Source organism: Pelodiscus sinensis, chromosome 15 (genome assembly GCF_049634645.1).
Source record: "Pelodiscus sinensis isolate JC-2024 chromosome 15, ASM4963464v1, whole genome shotgun sequence".
Classification (NCBI taxonomy): domain Eukaryota; kingdom Metazoa; phylum Chordata; order Testudines; family Trionychidae; genus Pelodiscus; species Pelodiscus sinensis.
This window is the reverse complement of record NC_134725.1, coordinates 36513842-36534980: the sequence shown is the minus strand read 5'-3', so window position 1 is coordinate 36534980 and position 21139 is coordinate 36513842. Positions and strand designations below refer to the sequence as shown.

General features: G+C 46.0%; 1 protein-coding gene across 2 annotated transcripts; it reads right to left on the bottom strand.

Annotated features, from left to right (window-relative positions):
* Positions 1–3137: 3137 nt before the first annotated feature.
* FICD (FIC domain protein adenylyltransferase) lies at positions 3138–10539 on the bottom strand. Of its 2 annotated transcripts, none has more exons than XM_075898773.1 (3): positions 10457–10539; positions 8752–9099; positions 3138–6374 (listed from the first exon to the last, which is right to left on the bottom strand). In XM_075898773.1, exons 2-3 carry the CDS (start codon positions 9047–9049, stop codon positions 5299–5301), a joined length of 1374 nt encoding a protein of 457 aa, XP_075754888.1. In that variant the 5' UTR covers positions 9050–9099; positions 10457–10539; the 3' UTR covers positions 3138–5298. The 2 variants fall into 2 exon arrangements, with proteins under 2 accessions (XP_075754888.1, XP_025046367.1); XM_025190582.2 differs by lacking the exon at positions 10457–10539 and adding an exon at positions 9189–9513.
* Positions 10540–21139: the final 10600 nt, after the last annotated feature.

The window sequence follows — 21139 nt, the reverse complement described above, 5'->3', positions numbered from 1 at the left end:
CCCTATTGACAGCCTCTTATTTACCGGTGTCGACAACGATCACGAATGGGAAATTCGCACAGACATTCTGCATCGTATATTTACCCGCTGGGGATTTCCTACGATAGACCTGTTCACGACTGCACTCAACGCCAAGTGCCCCAACTATTGTTCCAGGGTGGGAATAGGACGTCACTTTCTGGGAGACACCTTTCTCTGTCACTGGGGAACATCATTGCTATACACGTTTCCCCCGATCATCTTAGTACCCAAGATCCTAGAAAAGATCAGCATAGAGAAGGCTCGAGTAATCTTTATAGCCCTGGCGTGGGCGCGACAGCTCTGATATTCAGTGCTCCATCAGATGTCTGTTGAGAGCACCGTACACCCTTTCTCTTCTTCTGGACCCATTGACTCAAGACAACAGCTCCCTGTGTCATCTGAAACCTTGCACCTCACGACATGGATGTTAGTTGGTTCAACACTGCCGAACACTCATGCTCACACAGAGTCAAACAAGTATGAATACATAGCAGGAAAGATTCCACACGAGCAACATATCTAGCCAAATGGACCAGATTTAAAGCTTAGTATGACAATAATGATCTGGATCCCCAAACGACTAATGTATCCCAGACACTTGATTATATTCTACATCTCCACGACACAGGCCTTGTGATAGTGCACTCACAAGGAGGCTTAGTGGCGATTAGTGCGTTTCACCATCTGGAGGAGGGGTCTCCTTGTTTGCTCACCCCACCACAAAGGTTCCTGAAAGGACTCTCAAACTTCAACCCACCACGGCGGCTGCCACCCCCTTTGTGAGACCTGGACCTGGTTCTGGATTCACCTGGTTTTGACTCATCCACCCTTTGAACCCTTAGCAGCATTCATGTCTTCACCACCCTATACAGTGTTCACTAAAGAATTGGTAACGCTGAGGTCTCATCCGGCGTTTATCCCGAAAATCTGTTCGGAATTTCACATCAATGAAATGGTTGTTCTTCCATGCTTCTATCTCAAGCCTCATGCTTCATGACAAGATGCAGTATTACACATGCTGGACGTAAGGAGGGCACTAGCTTTTTACATTGAAAGAACGCAACAGTTTAGAAAATTGGACCGTCTCATAGTGTCATTAGCAGATTGATCCAAGGGGCATCCCCTAACGTCCCAGCGTGTTGCAAGACTGATAGTTTCATGCATCACCACCTGCTACTCTTTACGTAACAAACCTGTTTTGTGCCCACCTAGGTCTCATTCCACCAGAGCAATAGCTACTACTACAGCCTTTGTAAGAGGTGTCCCATTTTGGGACATTTGCTGGGCAGCAACGTGGTCCTCCCATACTACCTTTATGAAGCACCATGCTGTAGTAAATCAATTTGCTGTTTACTTCTCGGTGACTACGGCAGTACACTCTCATACCCAAACACCTTAATTCTGGAGCCCTCAAATATTTGGGTACTGCTCCAAAGTCACCAGGAGTGGAGCACCCACGGGGCCACTTGAAGAAGTAGTAGTAGTAGTAGTTACTCATCCTGTGAAGTAACAATTGTTCTTCGAGATGTGCCCTGTGGGTGCTCCACGACCTGCCCTCCTCCCTGCTCTGGAATTTTCTCATTTCAGATAGCGGGTGAGAGGAACTAAGTGGGGCTTAGATTAAAGGTGCGAATGCCGCCAGAGGCAGCCACACATGCGGTCCGTTGGATCATGGCTCTGATAGCTGTCCGATTTGCGGCGCCGGGACAGGGCCCAACACCAGGAGTGGAGCACCCATGGGGCACATCTCCAAGAACAATCGTTACTTCACAGGGTGAGTAACTTCTTCTCTGCCAAGGCTTTTTGCACAAGAGGTTTTTGCGCAAAAACAAGCAGTGTAGATGGGTCTGTTCTGCGCAAGATCCTTATACCTCCTTTTTTGAGGCATAAGGATCTTGTGCAAAAGGGTTTTTTGCGCAAAATGGACCTGTCTACACTGCTTGTTTTTGCGCAAAAAGCATTGGCAGAGAATATGCAAATGACAGTGCGACAAATGCTAATGAGCACTTTATTAGCATACTCTCTGCTAGCAAAAGCCTGCAGTGTAGACATAGCCTAAAAGTGCTGTTATATGGGTGGAAATTGGGTAAATATTACATTTTATTAATATCAGTGGAACTGACTTAAATGGGTCTGCATATTGTGTAGTCTTGCCTTAATCTTTGCATTCATGCCCGTCAGTGTGAAAGATGCTAGTTGCATATATTTACATACATGTGAAACCACACTTAAATTGCAGCCTTTGGCATGTGCTGAGAGTTTCATTGTGGCCCTCAGGGCTTCCAAAATTAAGTGCCTTTGCTTTAAAATGTATTGATGGTGTCTGATGGTAAGGTAGCAATGTGACAATACCACCTAGCTTTTCTCACAAGAACTGTTCATTTAACAAATTTCTAAACCACTTCATTGATCAATAAGAAGCTGAGTTACATGCAGTGTCATGTATAAAGTTACTGTAAGAGAAAATGACCAATACTATTATCCAACTGAAACTAGAAGGAGTTTCAAATGTCAGAACATACATGAGTATAGGGGAGAAGGTGCTGAGGTCAGTTTCATGACAGTAGCACTCTTATAAGCAAACAGTATTTTCAGTACTTTTTTAGTTGTGCTAAGCTTTCTTAAAGTTAAATCAAATTATTTACCTCAGTAGCCTAAAACTAACTGCAACAGAAGTTGTCAATCATAACTTGTGTGTTACAATAATGTTTTCCGTATAATCTCCTGAGTTGTATTCAGTGCTTTAGAACAGTGTGTCTCAACAGCTGATTTGTGGACCAATACCAGTCCAGATTTCCCTAGTTTAGGAAGACAGCAAGAGTTCCTGGTATCAAAAAGGGTAAGGCACACTGCTCTAGAAGCAAACATCCATGTATCCTAGGCTTGGAACAATACACTTTTCATCATGTGACCTCTGAATCTAGAAGCAAATTAAAAATGTTTGAGTGCAACGCATTATAGCTACACTTAGTTACATTTAATTTAAATTTAAAAAAAGCCAGAGTCTGGCCAGAAATTCTTGCTGTAACTAAGTTTAGTAATCCCTATCTGCGTTTGTGGAAAAAAAGATGCAACAACAGGTAATGACACCTAAGTGATATATCCCAAAACAAAGATTTACATAGTAAAATACTTTATTAATCTGTTACTAAAATAACATTTTTCACAAATAGCTAAAGTGCAGGATCCATATACTCATCTTGTTCTATAAAAATAAGCATGCTTTTAAAAAAGTTCCTGTTGTTTGTCCCAGTCAGCAATGTCTAGTACATTGAGTCAAGATTCATGACATGAACATGGACCAGTGTACACTAACAGGCAACACCATATCTTGATACTTGATTGCCTTCCTGGTTTTATTATGAAACTTACTACATGGGGTATGTGTCAGGCCTTAAGTGATATTTGTCAGAGGGTGGGGCAGCATAACATTACAAGCTGCTTCTTGTGACTTCAGAAAAGTATCGTATATAGCCAATCCATATCAATGAGCAGTAGAAAGATCTTATTGAATTCTCAAACTCAGGACGTTACTGTAGGTAATCCACTTAAGATATATTGGGCTGTTATATTTCCAGTTTGTTACAGTGCGTCCTCTCTCAACTTCAAAGGCCCCCCCCTCCTTTTTTTTTTTTTAATGAAAGGCCAGGTCTACACTTACCCCAACAGTGACACTCCAGTGATTACTCTTCTGGAGTTCAGTTTAGCAGGTCTAGTAAGGACTTGCTAAATTGACTACTGATGGTGCTCCCATCACAAGGATTAAGGGAAACTGGATGGGAGAATCTTTCCCCTCAACCTCCCACAGGGATGAGACTGAAGAAATTGGATTTAAGGTACATCGAATCAAGCTACACTATTCTTGTAGATGGAGTGGTGTATTTTAGGTTGACTTTCTTGCATAGTGTAGACCTGACCAAAGCAACAGAGAGAGCATGGCAGTATATTAAGACATTGTTTCATTACTGCAACTTAAGCATTTATGCAAACAACTAGACTATAGTATTAGGATTTACTGGAGCCTAAGCGCAGAAAACTGTCTGATGTGCTTCTGAGTACTTGGAAAATTAGAGCATCAGAAAGAGGCTCGCTCCATACTGTTGAGATGACTTTGATAGCTCACCTGCAATAGCAGTCAGGAAATTTAGACGTTGTTAAAGCCATCAGTCAGGACTAGTAGCCTCTTGCACCATTTCAAAATGCCCTAGCTGGATATAGAGTATCTAGTATACACACCTGTTATTTTCTCTGTTGAAATGATGGGGTTGGAGCTTGCATCCTACTTTCCATTGCTTTACCCAAGCTACCTATTTTCAAACATAACTGGAGTGTTCCCTGCAAGAGGCGCTTTTATTGCATTGCAACTTTTGCTTGCAGCATTAGGTAGGCTGTTGTCCTTTAATAAAACACATTTTAACACCCCTAGTCCTAACTAAATTGCAGAAGGCAGTAGAGGGGTTTTATGCACAGTGTAAGAAATCAAGTTGCAATGTAGTTGACAAATTTAGACAGGGTCTGTTCAGTTTCCCCTGGACAATCTCACACTAACTTTAAAATAAATTTCTTGATTGCTGCATAACCAAAGAAAAGGAACTGAACACTAACCATTGAAAGTGTGGCTGCACAAATTTTTAAAAAGAAAAGTAACCCCCTAATTTTACATGTTTTGGTAAGTAATCTACTCATTGCACATGAACAATATGGCACATAGCAGTGGGATGAAGGAGGAAAGGATACTTGGAGCTTTTGAACAATTGTAAAATAATCCCTCTAAAAGGCTTCTAAATAAAGTGCTACAACACTGACTAGAAAGGGTTTTGTTGGAAAGTGAAATAAGGCAATGGTAGCAAAACAAAATACTACCCCCCAGCTTGTGATGTTTAGAAAGGATGCTCATGCCTGCCCTTTGAGATACAAATGAAGACAGACTTGGCATCAAGGCAATTACAAGGTGTTGGCTTTAGAAAGCCATCCCATCTAGGATTGTAGAAATTCAGTTAGGTATAACTATGGCTTGGATGATACTTCTAAATTGGCCTCACTTTGTATTTCTCTCTCCTTTCCCCTTCAGTAACACAAGCTGGACATAGTGCACATTAAACACCAACACTTCACAGTTTAGCTTGGCATAAAGATAATGAATAAAGTATATTAATTTATTAAACTTTAAATAAAATAAATGAAATGTTAAGAGTGATTTTCTTTTCTTATGGAGCTGTTTCTCAACAGGAATATTGAGTAGCCCTCATTCATTTTGTCATTGGGTCACCATACCATTCACGTTTTGACTGGAATAGTTTGCTTGTATCTAGTAGTGCTGCCATCAGCCTCAGGTAAACCCACCGAATATTCCGTTGTGGCAATAAGCAGCATATCTAAAGTGGTCTCAGTACATTTTGCAATGAAGCGTATGAAAGGTCTTACATCTCCTTCATTGGCTGCTTCTAATACATGATAATACTCTGCCCTTTGTTCCTTACGGATTGTGATGGGTGGATAGCCTGCCTGCATTAGTATGAGATTCATTAGCAAGCGGGAGGTCCTTCCATTGCCATCAACAAATGGGTGTATATATACCAGTTTATAATGGGCTAAGGCAGCAAATTCCACAGGGTGTAAGCTCATGGCATCTTCCGAGTTGATCCACTGTACGAACTCCTGCATCTGTTTTTCAACATCTTGAGGATGGGGTGGGATATGATGTCCGACAAACACCTGGGTAGTCCTAAACCTCCCAGCTTCCACTGGGTCTACATAGCCCAGGACTCTCCTGTGTATCTCCAAAATGTCACTGATAGTTACAGTGCCTATTCTGGATACCAGCGTGGTATTCACATATTTCATTGCAGCATGCATACCGATGACTTCATTCTGCTCCACTAGACTCTTCCCAGGAACAGCATATCTGGTCTCAATGATGTGCCGTATTTCAGAAAGTGTTAATGTGTTCCCTTCAATGGCAACAGTGTGATAAATGTGGTGGTAATAGGACTCTTCCATCACTCGCCGCAGGGCTGAATTGCCTTTGGGGATTGACATCACTTTTTTAACTTTGCTGTCAATGATGCTAAAGTATCTCTGGTCTATCTCTTCAACCAGAGGCAGAGTTCTGTCCCGATTGATCAGAGCTTTTTCATTACAAGGAGAAATAGTCAATGCTTTGGAGTACAAGTAGTCTGCTTGAATGATGTCTTTTTCCTCTTCAGAAAATATGCCAAACTCATTCAGAGCATCAACGTAATCTGGATCCATCTTGAGAGCATGCATGAAGAGTTTATGGGCTTTCTCACGCTTTCCCTGACGCTTCATTTCAAGGGCTTGGTTCAAAGCTGCTTTGGCTTCTAATTTGACTTCTGAAATGCACAACAACAGTACTTAGACACTACAGTAATGGGCACTACAGAAAGCCCTAAGAGAATTCCTTTAATTAATATTAAAATGATATTAATCAAGCCTGGAGTGATATTAAGAATTTGTTCTAGCCTTTACTCTGGGTTGCAAATACCAGAAGCTCAGGCAAGGTCCACCCTACAAACTTTTGCTGGCACAACTATGTTGGTCAGGGCAACACAGTTGTGCCAGCAAAGCCTCTAGTGTAGATGCTGTTATACTAGCAAACAGCACAGTAGCAGGAATCATTTCTTTCACTCGGAGTCAAGTATGCTGGAACAAACAAATAGGGATGTTAAATATCAGTTAACTGAATAGTCGATTAACCTCATTTAATTTTTATGGGTTAGTCAACTATTCTATTGTCCCCAGGCAGCCCCTGTCATGGGGATGGAGAGGTTTGAGCTCCCAGACCTGGCATGAGCTGGAACTGAGATGGGCTGCCTGCTCACCTGGCTCCTAATACACTTTAAATGCAGAGCCACAGCGAGGGTAGGTCCAGGACCAAGTGCAAGCCGGGACTGAGCTGGGTTGCTGGCCAGCCTGCTAAAAAGTTTACTGGCAAGGGGTGGAGGGAAAAATGTGTGTAGTCTAGAGCAGTGTTTTCCAATTGGTGCTTCGTGGAAAGCAAAGGTTCTGCAAAAAGCCAGCATACCCTGCCCCCTCCTAAAGAGACAGAGCCGCGGTGGTAATTGTGGTGGCTGATCTTTTTTTGTTCGACAAAATGCGGCGGAGGAGCTTTTTTTTTCTTGATGAAACAAGGCAGGGGCTTTTTTTTTTTTTTTTTTTTTTTAAGGCAATCCTAGGGATTCTGTGGCCCCATAAAATTGGGAAACACTGGTCTAGAACATTAACTTATAACCTTTTTATAATCTGTTAATCAACTACACCATTACATCCCTACAAGCTATACTGTCAGAAATACTTCTGCTGGTATGAACTCCATTCACACTCTGTGTCTAGACTGGCCAGTGTCTAGGCTGTGTCTAGACTGGCCACTTTTTCCAGAAAAGCAGCCGCTTTTCTGGAAAAACTTGCCAGCTGTCTACACTGGCCGCTTGAATTTCTGCAAAAGCACTGGTGATCTCATGTAAGATTGTCAGTGCTTTTGCGGAAATACTATGCTGCTCCCGTTCGGGCAAAAGTCTTTTTCTGAAAAACTTTTGTGCAAAAGGGCCAGTGTAGACAGCAGAGATTTGTTTTCCGCAAAAAAGCCCCGATTGCGAAAATGGCGATCGGGGCTTTTTTGCGGAAAAATGCGTCTAGATTGGCCACGGACGCTTTTCCCCAAAAAATGCTTTTGCGGAAAAGCGTCCTGCCAAGCTAGATGCGCTTTTCCGAAAATGCTTTTAACAGAAAACTTTTCCGTTAAAAGCATTTCCGAAAATCATGCCAGTGTAGACATAGCCCTACAGTGGTACCAGCAAAGCCTTGCCAGAGTACCCCGACCTTAGTTTAAAGAGAAGGGTATATGTAGATCAGGACCAGCTTTGCCCACACAGCTTGCTTCTGGAGAAGGCTTCCTGCTTAGCACAGCAAGCAAGCAAGCACAGGTATTGCTATTCCAATAAGATGACTGGTCCACTTAGCCTAGTGTCCAGTTTTCAGAAATGGCCGACAGCTGATACTTTAGAAAATGCATATAGCCAATTATGCAAGGCATATAATGGGATCAGTCTGCAGCAACATTTCCACTGTTTTTTTTTATTATAAAGCATTTAATATCTTCCTAGTGCACTCTGAAGTAGCCAAAATTAAAGTGCTATAAGTGCAGTGGTTCTTCTGAATATTTTTTAAAACCACAACCAAATTCTGACTAAAGAAGTCAATAATGTAGTTGTACAATTTGTGCTAACTTCTTTCTTGAATGCATCAATCTCAGAATTTTGGAAAAATGCTCCAAAAATCCAGGCTGCTTTCCATCAGTTCAATACATTGTGTGCAAGATCCTGACATGATTGTCATGAAACATTACTGGGAACAGAAGAACATCTGGAAAGAACCTCTCAAAGGACAAACAGTGCTATTAGAATACCACCAGGCACTCCTTTCATAGCTCAAATCAATCCAGCTAGGGACTTTGCATCAGGATTTTTAGCTTTTATTTACAGCTTTGTTATTGACGTGTCTGATCTTAGTTTAATCCTTACGTAAAATGGGGACAACTTCTCTAACTTGCAGAGGTCTGGCGCAGGTTCCAAATGTTTACAGAATGCTTGAAGATCCTTGAATAAAAGTGTGCTGTAAAAATGCAGAGTATTGTACAGTCATTCTCTAACTTGTGTCTGCAACATGGCTCCCACAACATTTCCCTAGTCTCCCAGACAGCCCATTTCTCACCTGGAGAGGCTTTGGGTTTCAGCACCAGCAACTCTAATCCACCTGAAGTCACGCTGAGTCCAGTTGTTTGCCCTGTGTACCTTGTAATCCCTACATAGCTTGTTCCCAATTTATTTTTCAGGAAGGAAAGTCCTTTGAGCACTGCCTGACACTGTTCTTCTACTGCAGCCAGTGGGAGCAACAGCACCAACAGAGAGCCCACCAGGACCACGAGCACTGCTGCCCATCGGACCCGGAGCCATAGACTCATCCATTTCAGCTCAGGATCCGCCACCACTGCCATCGACAAGAGATTCATCTGGCCTCAGGGATGGACACAAGGAGCATCTCCTTTCTCCTGGGTCACACCTGGGAACAGACAGCACTTTAGCAGGGAGGCTTGTAACTGTGTCAGCATGATGCAGCAGCTAAGGCATGGGTCTGGGACCTCTTCCCACCTCTGCCACGAGCTGGCTGGGTTATCTGGGCCAAATCCCCAGCCTGCCCTGGTGTTGCTGATTCACATCCCACCCTTGGTCTCTCTTGTCTGGAAGCTCCTGGGGGCAGAGTCTGTGCTGCACTGGGGGCAGTGCCCAGGTCAATGCCCCCCGTCCACACCCAGAGCACATGGGAAGGGGCTGCCTGCGGGTCCCCAGCACGAGTGGGCAGGGGGGGAGCAGCACCTGGGGCAGCAAAGCTCCCAGTGACTCTGCCTTAGCCCCAACAACCAGCCCCTGCCCCATGGCTCCAGCACAGCTGGGCGATGCCAGGGCCCCTCCTAGCCTGCCTCGGGACAACCTCCCCCCGGCTCCATCCCGAGCCCCCCCCAGCCAGCCTCGGGACACCCCCCCCGTCTCCATCCCGAGCCCCCCCAGCCAGCCTCGGGACACCCCCCCCGGCTCCATCCCGAGCCCCCCCCAGCCAGCCTCGGGACACCCCCCCCCAGCTCCATCCCGAGCCCCCCCCAGCCAGCCTCGGGACACCCCCCCCGGCTTCATCCCGAGCCCCCCCCAGCCAGCCTCGGGACACCTCCCCCGGCAACATCCCGAGCCCCCCCCAGCCAGCCTCGGGACACCCCCCCCCGGCTCCATCCCGAGCCCCCCCAGCCAGCCTCGGGACACCCCCCCCGGCTTCATCCCGAGCCCCCCCCAGCCAGCCTCGGGACACCCCCCCCGGCTTCATCCCGAGCCCCCCCCAGCCAGCCTCGGGACACCCCCCCCCAGCTCCATCCCGAGCCCCCCCCAGCCAGCCTCGGGACACCTCCCCCGGCAACATCCCGAGCCCCCCCCAGCCAGCCTCGGGACACCCCCCCCGGCTTCATCCCGAGCCCCCCCCAGCCAGCCTCGGGACACCCCCCCCGTCTCCATCCCGAGCCCCCCCCAGCCAGCCTCGGGACACCCCCCCCGTCTCCATCCCGAGCCCCCCCCAGCCAGCCTCGGGACCACCCCCCCCGGCTCCATCCCGAGCCCCCCCCAGCCAGCCTCGGGACACCCCCCCGTCTCCATCCCGAGCCCCCCCCAGCCAGCCTCGGGACACCCCCCCCCAGCTCCATCCCGAGCCCCCCCCAGCCAGCCTCGGGACACCCCCCCCCAGCTCCATCCCGAGCCCCCCCCAGCCAGCCTCGGGACACCCCCCCCGGCTCCATCCCGAGCCCCCCCCAGCCAGCCTCGGGACACCCCCCCCCCCCTCAGAGTGCCCCGCCCGCGGCCCCCAGAGCTCAGCTGACCTGGCGGCCCCTCCCGCCCAGACGCCGGTTACTGTCGGGTCTCCAGCCGGGCTGATCTCAGCGGCGTTCCGTCCCGCCCCCACTCACCCTCATTGGCTGCTCCGCCCCAGCCTCCCTTTCTCATTGGCCATCGGGCCTATCCCTCTCCTTTCGCCCCGCCTCTCTTCCGGCGGTGTTTCCCGTTCAGCTCCACGTCTCCGGTGCCGGAGAGGCTCGTGGACAGCAGCGAGAGGGGGACTGTCACGTCACTCCCAGAGCTACCAGCCAATGAGCAGAGTTCTCGGTCAGGCTGGGCGGGCGCTTCTCTGCTTAAAAGCTCGGGTCAGCCAGCCCTCAGCTGGAGAGCGGGCAGTGGGTGTGGGGGTGGGGGTGGGGGTGGGGGTGGGGTCGGGGTCGGGGTCGGGGTCGGGGTCCCTGTCCCGCTGTGGCTGGGAAGCTGGGGGGAGATGAGCACCTGGGTCCTTCTCTTTTCCTGGTGATTCCTGTATCTTCTCCATGGGGTGCCAGGGGTGTGCTGGGAGCTGTGTGGGATGGAGCTCAGCTTCTGTTGCCCAAGGCCTCTTCAGCTGGGGGGGGGGGGGTTGCAATTGCTTTGTCGAATAGGGTCATCATTCAAAATGATCTGGACAAATTGGAGAAATGGTCTGAGTTTAATAAAGAGAAATGCAAAGTGCTGCACTTAGGAAAGAACAATCAGTTTCACACATACAGAATGGGAAGCGATTGTCTAGGAAGAAAGTGATCTCGGGGTTACAGTGGACCACAAGCGGAATGAGTCAGCAGTGTGATGCTGTTGCAAAAAAAGCAAACATGATTCTGGGAGGCATTAGCAGGAGTGTTGTGAGCAAGACACAAGAAGTCATTCTTCCGCTCTACTCTGCGCTGGTTAGGCCTCAGTTGGAGTATTATGTCCAGTTCTGGACACCGCATTTCAAGGAAAATGTGGAGAAATTGGAGAGGGTCCAGGGAAGAGCAACGAGAATGATTAAAGGTCTAGAGAACATGACCTCTGAAGGAAGGCTGAAAGAAGGTACAAAGTGTTAGCAATGAAGGCTAATGGAGCAACTTGCCAAGGGTGAATGGTGGTTTTTTCATCACTGGACACTCTTAAATTAAGACTGGGACAATTGGCTCAAGGAATTATTGTGAGGCAGGTTTTTGGTTTGGGTTACCCAGGCAGTCAGACAAAAGGGTCAATAATCCCTTTTGGCCTTAGAATCTACAAGTCCTCTGCACTCAGAATGCACATAGCCCATTGCTGCTATAACTCTAGCAGAGAGAGAGGGCTATGATACAACACTAGTGAAGAGTCAAGAAGTACTAAGCTAGGTCACTCACTATTCTCATCTATGCAACAGAAACACATTACATAACTGTTGGACTCTGAGCTGTGAAATGAGGTTAATTATGCTCACCTGCTTCACTTTTTTCTTATAATTTTATAATGGTCTTTATAAGAACAAAGTATCCTATCAAAGCAGAGGAAAATTCTTGAATTGCTGGCAATGAGCAGGCTGCAATTCTCATTTGGATCCTTCCTTGTCTCACTTGCATTTTTCCTTGATGCCCTTTATGACTGGAGATCTCTCCTTCCCAATCTCACTAGCACTTAGTTGCCTCACAAACATTAACATTGCCTCACCATACCATCTACATGTTCTGTTAGTCTTTAAAGTGCTACCAGTCTATCTGTTGTTTTTTAAGTTTTAAACATTAAAACATTTGCCTTCAAAACAAACCTGGTGCAATAGAGAAGAGTTGTTTGACCCTTATTATACATGGGGAACTTAGGCACAGTGTGACTTTTTACAGTGTCAGAATCAGGAAGATAATTTTGCCCTGTATTCTCTGTCAGTCCTGAAGCATAAATCCAGCCTTTCTACGTTATTGTACTTGGAGCTCCCCCTCTCTACTTTAAATCTCTCCTCAGAGCTTGCTTCCCTCCCCATGCCCCCTACCAATACTCATACTTTTCTGCCTCCCACTAAAATGATGGGATTGTGACTCTCTTTCCCAGTAATGGTCCAAGACACAATCTTTTTCAGGGACATTCACTGCTGTGTTTTCTCCTTGGGCAATAAGCTTGTGGGGCTGTTGGGGGTGGGGGGAGTGAAGAGCGACAGTGCTGCCTTCTGTGTCCTAAATATTACCAAGCAAATGGTGGACACTTACGTAAAAATGTTATTAATAGGAAATTTTGCTCTTAGCAGGAGATCACACACTGACCTGGATTCTGGGCTGCTCTCCACTGCTCCATAGGGCTGGGCTTGGGCAGCTGCAGCATAGAGATAGATTGCTGCTATCACCTGAATGATTCCAGGGAAGGGAGACAGAGACCTCTCCCTGGTGTTGCCATTACACGGATGGAGGATGAAGAATCTCCCCAGTTCTTTGTGGTTCATTTTAGATCATACATACAAAATGCAGTAACCTTATTCTCTGAACTGGGATGTCGCTGTGTGTGTGTGTTTTGTTTTATTGGGATTGACAAAAGCAGCTTGATCTGCTCATTCAGACCTGCATCTCTAATGGCAGGGTGGCAGCACCTCAACTCAGAGACTGCTTAGCATCAAACTGAGCCCAAGGCAATCCCTACAGCAGGAAATTACCATGTAGTCTATTAATTGTGAACATGTCAGTGTCCTCCATGACAAAATGTGGAGGAACATGTTTTGGAACAATAAAACAGCCTTTGTATTATAGATTCTTGGCCAAAATGTTTCACGGACCCCTCAAAAACCTAATGCATTGCCCTTGATGCCCCTGTACCCAAACCTAACTGGGGAACGAATTACTGAGGAATAGAAAACAACTGCATCTCAGGACACAGGTGGTTTTGTTTTTTAATCCAAACAGCCCCAAAGTAAATGCTAGGAAGCACATTTATATTCTGTCAGTGGTGAGCCAGTTAGATTTGATCAGGTGGAATGCGAGCAGAACACCCATAGCCAAGCATGCTTGGGATCTATTTGTGGCTTTGATGTTATCTTCTTCACTGGCCTTTGAAAAGTGATTCTTTGTGACTCAGTTGCTATATGTGTAAAACATGGATGAAAATACCAGCCTATCTCTCAGAAGTGGTGTGAGGGTTAATGAGTCCATGTTTATAAAGTGCTGTATAAATGCCAAGTATAATGACATATCATGACAGCTTAAGGACTGTTGCATACTGTCATTATTCCACCTTTACAAGGGGTAGCAATGAAAGAATTCCAGAAGCACAGGCCATGATGACTTGAGCTAAAGGAGGATCATCATTAGCAATATAGGGCCTAAGACACTTGAACTATTGATTCAGAGGGTCATGATAGATACATGCACATGCTAGTTCATTTACTGTAATGTTACATTCCATTGTCTAGGGCTGTATGTTTGTACATTTATGCAGCCCACAGGTTACTTTCCTTTGCAGTGCTCTTTAGTCAGGCTCTATAGACAGGAAGTAGCCAAAAGCAGGTGTGAATGTTCAGAATGGTTTGAATTTCACCATTGACTCCCATGGTGCCCCTGCCCTAGAAATGCTCTGTTAGGCATGTCAGGACAGCTACACAATTACAGATGCATAGGCTAGATGTATTAAGACCATATCCAATTAGCTGAATTGTAAAGGCTTGATCATATTATTAGTCAGCAACAGTTTTAAATGGCAGAACATTTTATTTCCTCATCCCTACCTCAGAATCATTGTCGTTTATCCAAAGGAGAAAACGCTCTTTCCAACCATTAGATGGCAGTAATTCATTCTGCTTTTTTCTTCCTGTAAAGAATATTGCAATTTTTTTTTCTTCTGGACTTGGTCTATATTTCTGCATTTAGATGCAGTCAGCATGAAAAACAGAGTTTAAGGCTGAGAGAAACACCAGAAAAGCTTTGGAGACTCTTAGAATTGCTTGACAGTTGCCTGGATTTGCTTGAAAGTTGCCTTGATGCTGCTGTTTGTAACGGACATATTTGAATTCTCTTCCTGACAGGCTGTCTTTATTGTTATGTTGGAAGTGTATCTGTTAAGTAAAAGCTGGTATAGGATTGCCACAAGAATCAATTTTGTGATGGTATTCATCGTCATATCCCCTGCTGTGTCAGGAACTAAAGCAGCCATCTCATACATGCTCTCCTAGGTATCATACATTTATTACGTTGTATTAAGGAAAATTCGATCTTTGCAAAACTGGAGGAAATAATGCCCCCAAATTTCTCAGTGTTGGAGAGGGTGAAATCAAGGCCTTTGAAGGGCTGTGATACATCCCAGTGCTGGGGTGAAGAAATTGCAAACTGGCAGGCAAAGTCATTCAGAACTGTCCAGAATATGATGATCCATGTAAGAATATCATTTGGTGAAAAAGCACATTTTCTCAGCAAGAATCTAGCCACCTCAGACACTGCTGACTGCAAAACTAGAGAGCTGCATGTCAGATCTAAGTCTTATGATTTTGAATGGTCAGAAAACAGACTAAGAAGAAATCAGATTATCTGTGGGGTGTAGCTGATGACCAGGTCAGAAGAAGGTTCTTGTGAAAATGGACCTCAAAAAGCTTTGGTAGGCTAGTGAAAATGGCACTTCCCAGATAAAAGCGTTAGCAAGCAGTGAAACATGTGAAGCACCTTGGTATGCAAGACAGGACAAAGGTAAATAAAAGGCAGAGGCCAAATCTGGGGGTGGTACATGGAGACAATCACAATACAATGCAAAGACATCTAGTACCAAAAGTGCATGCCTGGCATGCAACGGAAGCAACAATTTTGCTATTGTGTGTTGTTCTCAATACAAATGCCAAAGAAATACAAAAGCGAAACACATCCATGCACATGTGGCTAGGGAACAAAGCTCTGATGAGGATGAGACTGAAACAGAGGTCTTTGTTGGCTCTCTTAATAAATGCCCAAAGCAAGGTTCTGTAGCAGATTGGATTGTAACACTGGGAATAAATGAACAAAAAGGAAACTTCAAAAGCCATGCTGTGTAATCATAGCAAGCATGCACAGAATCTTCAGTGGTTTCCAATTTCAACTTCAGGAAACTGGGCTTGTTTCATATAGCGAGTCCCTAACACGTCTGAGTGACAAAACTGCCCTATAATATCAGTCTCAGGAAATGGTGGGCAACCTGCAGCCCAATGGGGTTCTATGTGTGACTTACAAGACATTTTGTTTACTGTTGCCCATGCACAGGGTTGCCAACATCTGCTAGTTTCTGTCCATGTAGGTTTTTTTCCCCAACTAGTATTACTAAAGTGATACACGTTTAAAGCAAGACATGTGAAGTGAGGTATGTGCTGATTGCACACAAGATTGAATGTGAGAGTTGAGAGCTCCCTCTGCATTAAATTAAAGTGCTACAATGATTCAGTCAGCACTCTCCACAAATTCTAGGTACACAAGCGCAGTTAGCACAATTGCCCTATCCTGCGAGACTCTCTTGGTTACAATTTTTTTGTGTCCCACTTAGATGGAGGGTCACTCATGCAGCCCATTGCTGGTGTAAGGACAAATCCAGTTCAGTGGAGCTTGAGAAAATGGAACAGACAGTCCATATGGGGAGGAAGAAATTCCCTTTACTTCCTGGGCTTGCTGTCATCCCAGTTTGCCAGTTGGCTGCAGGCTGCTGCTAGTTTGGCAAGTGCCCAAAAGACAGTAAGATACAAAGGAAAGGTTTACATTGCACATTAAACTGACTCAAGTTTGAACCCAAGTTCCTCTTCTGTTCACCCACAAATCGGTCAGACTCTGGTCAAAAAGCATGTAGAACCTGGATTATGCTGATAGTGCAGCTGGTCAGTGCTTGATTCCTGCTGTGACTCGGGCCGTAGGCCTGGCATTCTGCAGGGTTGGCATGGTACAGCTCAAACTACAAGGCAGTGTGGGTGCTCTGTTCATGCTTGGCATCAGGGAGCTCACAATCCCATACTGCCAAAGGAGTATGAAAATTTGATTCAAAGCCTAGGAGGATGAAGCTTTGCAGCTTTCGTGTTTTTAATATGGGTCCACATGGTAGGGAGAACCACCCCTGCAATTTCAGTGTGAGAGACCTTGTTTCCATGCAGCAACAGGCTGGTTTTGAAGTGGAAAAATGTTACAGATTCAGAACTCACTTTGCCCAGAAAGGTTCCCAGCTCTGCTAGTTTGGCAGGATGAGAAAGTGGCTTTTTCTCAGACATGGTTATGTGGCTCTCCAACAAGGTCTGGGTTTGACTCAAAATGACAAAATGTTTTTGTCCTGCATTCCACGAGGGCGTTTGTCATCACTTTCGTGTGGCTCACAAAACGAGGTCACTGAGGCCACGGCATCTAATGAGCCTTAAGAGAATAAACGACCAAGTGACTTTCCCTCTATGTTTGGCTCCGGGCTGCCCTTGAAATGAACACAGAGTTGCTGACCGTATAATAACTAGACATTCTGGACTGACTGCCACATATGCCTCCCTGATGTGTCTCCCTGCCAGGCTGTTTGAAAATATATGAACCCTGTAAGTTACCACCATTAGTGCTGGTGATTTGCATGTCAATAAAAGTGAAGCAATTGCCTTCACCCATCTCCTTGGCAAGGGGTCTGATCCTGCAAAAAGCTGAACACCCACTGCACCTACTAAATTAATCTGCTTCTGCACCTGGTGGGATGAACAGATATGTAGAGGTAGAGGTTTACAAGCTCTTATTTTCTCTCCATTGCTGACTGTGGTAGTTTGACTGAGCTAGGAAGGTTTAGTTGTTAATGCAGAGTGCTTGAGATTCATTCACAACGATTCCACCTGAGACCCATGGATCAGAAGACCATGGTTAAGAGATAGCTCATGACAGAATTAATATGGAGGAAAGAGGTTTTGGTGCTGCTGGTGAAAAAGATTAGCAGGCTGTCACCCATGGAGCTGCCAGCCTGTTTTGGCAGAGACCGTCTCCTGTATAGCAGATGGGCTCCTCTGGATACCAAGAAATGGGTGGTACACTGCGGGATTACAGTAGTGGCTAAAGGCGCCCTTCAAGGTTTGGAGATTCACTGTGCGAGGTGCTGTGCAAACCAATCAAAGAGCCCCTGCCCCAGAGCGCATGCAGGAGCAGGCTCATACTGAGGGCGAAGAAGGAACAGAGAGCAGAGAGGATGAGATCTGAGTACAGTGGGCATATTTGTTCAAGAAGCATTAGCTTCAGCCAATGCACTGACAACTGTCAGGATGTTGCAGGTGTCACAACACTAGAGAGTCCTAGGAGAACAAGGTGGTGGCTCTACAGATGTTGGCTGACAGTTTTCCCCATGAATACAAACAACAATGCAGCTGACTCTACTTGCTTCAGGGTTTAATTTGGTCCTTGGCACAGACACAGTTTCAGCCGGAGGCAGGGAGGGGGACCAAACACCGCTTTTGTATGGCCTAGGGCAGCTGTCACTTGCACAGCATGTGTACCAGTAGAGCTTCTTGGAGTTTCAGGGAGATGCTTCTGATTTTAGCCCAGTACGAGATCAGAATCAGACCAGTTAGATTCAGTCTATACTGGCCAATCTCCAGGTGATGGGAGCAGAAAGCTCCTACAACTGAGCTGAAGGAGCCATCTCTAATGCAGATTCAGTCTGCCTCCTACTCTGATCCCTCCTCAGGGTGGGTAATTCCTAGTTCTGGTTAATATCAGAGGCTGTGCTTTGTATTTTATTAATTTGTGGGAGGTTTTTGGCATTCTGAGAATGGGACCTTCTTTGTTTCAGAGGGGCTGTTTCTCCGATTCAGCAGGAACTGTTCCCGTCCTTCCCAGCTGGGAAGCTTCTGTCAGTTTCAAAGAGTTTTTTCCCCCCTCTCCACACTTGGAAATTCTGACCTACTTGTTGTAGATTTCCACACAGAGCCTGTAGCACGGAGGTCTGGATCCCTGGTGCTCTGGCACCCGGGGGGGCCCAGCAACAGAGAGAGATGAGTTGACATGATGGAAACTTTTAGGTTTGGCAGCACAAAGACAGCTGCATAATGAGGTGGGGTCTGCAGGTGCTAGCTGGGTCTGAAAGGCTTTTGGAGCACCAAAAAAATAGAAAGAAATGGTGCCGTTGGAAGTATGAGCCTTCGTCCCCATAGCAACCGTGAGAATTAGAAATGAGCAAGGATGCTGTGGAGAGACACAGACTCCCCAATCCTGGTTCTCTCCCTGTTATTCTAAGAAAAGGAAATAAGCAAACACACAGTCCAAGGTCAGTCCCAAATTCATAGGCTCAGCAGACTGGGTCTCTAAATTAAAAATAAGGGGGAGATGAAAGGCTTTGGGTGTTGCTCCTAGCACCCACAGGTGAAAATAAGCCGGTGTTCCCTCGTGTGGTGCTCCAGCAAGGAGTCATTGGCTAGCTGGAGTGCCCAGCTGCAGGAGGAGGGGCAATGCTCTGTCACCTGGGTTCCCACGGCTCTCTGCTGCAGTACTTCACCCTGAGAAGCTTCCCGGACAGCTACCATAAATTAAATTAAAAGAATAAAAATTAATGGAGATTGCCTATCTCCTACAACTGGAAGGGACCTTGAAAGGTCATTGAGTCCAGTCCCCTGCCTTCACAGCAGGACCAAGTACTATCCCTGACAAATTTTTGCCCCAAATGGCTTCAGTAAGGATTAAACTCACAACCCTGGGTTTAGCAGGCCCATGCTCAAACCACTGAGCTATCCATACCAAACAGTTGCCAGCTGGCTGCTGGTCACTGTTCTGGCTGGGCTGTGTCCTGCATCACCAAGTGGCTTCATGGTGAAATGGGAAACTGCCAGCTTCATGGCTCCTATCTGCCCAGCATAGGGATAAACACCGTGCTCCCCGGTCTGGCCCAGCCCCAGTATGGGGTTGCTACAGTTATTAACATCCTGCAGGCCTCAACAGATAATAAATTGGAACAATCCTTGCCCACTACACTCCACTAACTTTCCTGTCTCCTGTCCTCCCTTGGCTCCTGTGCATTCCTCCATTCTGCCTGTAAACACCCTACCTGCTCTTCCCACCCCAATACACCATGCAAACAAGACCTTTCCCAGCCCCTCTTGGTGTGTATCTCCACTGCACTATCATAGACATGGTGTCAGCGAGCGCTATCAATTGTTTTGCAGCCCCTTTAATCAGCAGCCACCAGGGCCTTGCTTATTGTTGGTTTTGAGTGTGATACATGGGGACTTATTCCTTTTTTTTCCCAAGCGCTGGCATTTCAGAATCTTGACTCCTCAATATTTTGGTCACCTGTCTCTGCTTGCCAATGCTCTTGTTAATCCTGCCCCACAAGGGTGCTGCTTGACTATGGAAAGCTTCCATAAACACGGTATTTAAAAGCCAAAATCCCAGGGAGGTGAAATGGACACTCAGGCACTTAAAGCCTAATAAGTGCTGCTCGTGCTGAGGTGGGTGGAGGAAACACTGATGATGTTTGGAAAAAGTTATCTCGTGGATAAGGGATCCCATATACCCAGATATACTGTAACCCAGCAGCATGGGGAGGCTCTGCAGTGTCAATGGAAGGATGCTGATCTGTACAAGGTGAGGATCCTGTCCTGTGTATACAAACTCCACAAAACTGACTGCCCTTCTGCCATGACCCCACAGCTTGATGAAGTCAGTGGCAGTCTTGGGAATGCAGAGGCTGGGCCAGCAAGGATGGGCTTTTTCTGATGAAAGTTGCACCAGAATGGTAAAAAAAACCCTCTTAGCCCTCTGTTAGTTTGTAACTTTAAAAACAATGAGCAGTCCTGTGGCACCATAGAGACAAAAATATAAAGAACCATGAGCTATTGTGAGTAAAACTCACTTCCTCAGATGAATTGGAGTGGAAATAACAGAAACCAAGATACATATATAACAGCAGAAAAAGTACCTGTTAACTGTCGGACCTGTGTTAATGTGGCTAAGTAAGTGGGCTGGATGTGTCCCATATATGTTTTTTTATGTGGAAACACAAATATTAAAGGCAGGAGAAATTGGCTTTGTAATGTGCCAACCAATTAATGTCTTTGTTCAAGCCCAGGGTAACAGTGTCAAATCTGTAAATGAATTCCAGTTCTGCAGACTGTCTCTGTAATTGGCTGGTGAAATTCCACTGTAGAAGAATGGTTACTTTTAAATTCATGATTGAGTGCCCAAGCAGATTAAAATCTTCCCCTTCAGGTTTATGTGTGTTACCATTTCTTCTGTCTGTTCTGCATCCATGTATCCTTTGTCATAGCATAGTGACTGTCCAGTCTGTCCAGTGGCAAAGTTTGATTAGCATTGTGTTTGTATGATGACCTCCAATCAGCTCTCATGTTACCTTGATCCATCCAGTCCAGTTTTACTTTTCAGTCTGTTTCAATTTCGAAAGGGAAAAGAGGTCCTGGAAGGTGTTCAAGTTTGGAAAGCTGGAATATTCACCTGGATTTATCTTCTCTGCTACACAGTTTTACAACCTGTTTACACTGGTCCTGATGAGTTGCAACACACCTCAACAGTTGGTCCTGTTTAAATGGAGATCAGACCTCAGGCCAGTGAGAGCAGCCACCCCACAAGGCTATTCCACTGGTTCCCTAGCAGCCACATCTAGCTCTGAGGGACCTGGGACAGATTTCACAAGCACTACATAGGGAGTGGAAGCTTCTGAGTGCATTGCCTCATGCTTGCAGCCCTTTACTCTCCTTGGGTATGTCTACACTACCCCGCTAGTTCGAACTAGCGGGGTAATGTATGCATACCGCACTTGCTAATGAAGCC

Coding starts and splice junctions, on each gene's coding strand:
- FICD (XM_075898773.1), bottom strand. CDS start 9,049: ATGAATCTCTTGTCGATGGCAGTGGTGGCGGATCCTGAGCTGAAATGG. Junction 6,375..8,751: donor GAAACCCAAAGCCTCTCCAG/GTGAGAAATGGG, acceptor TGTGCATTTCAG/AAGTCAAATTAGAAGCCAAA.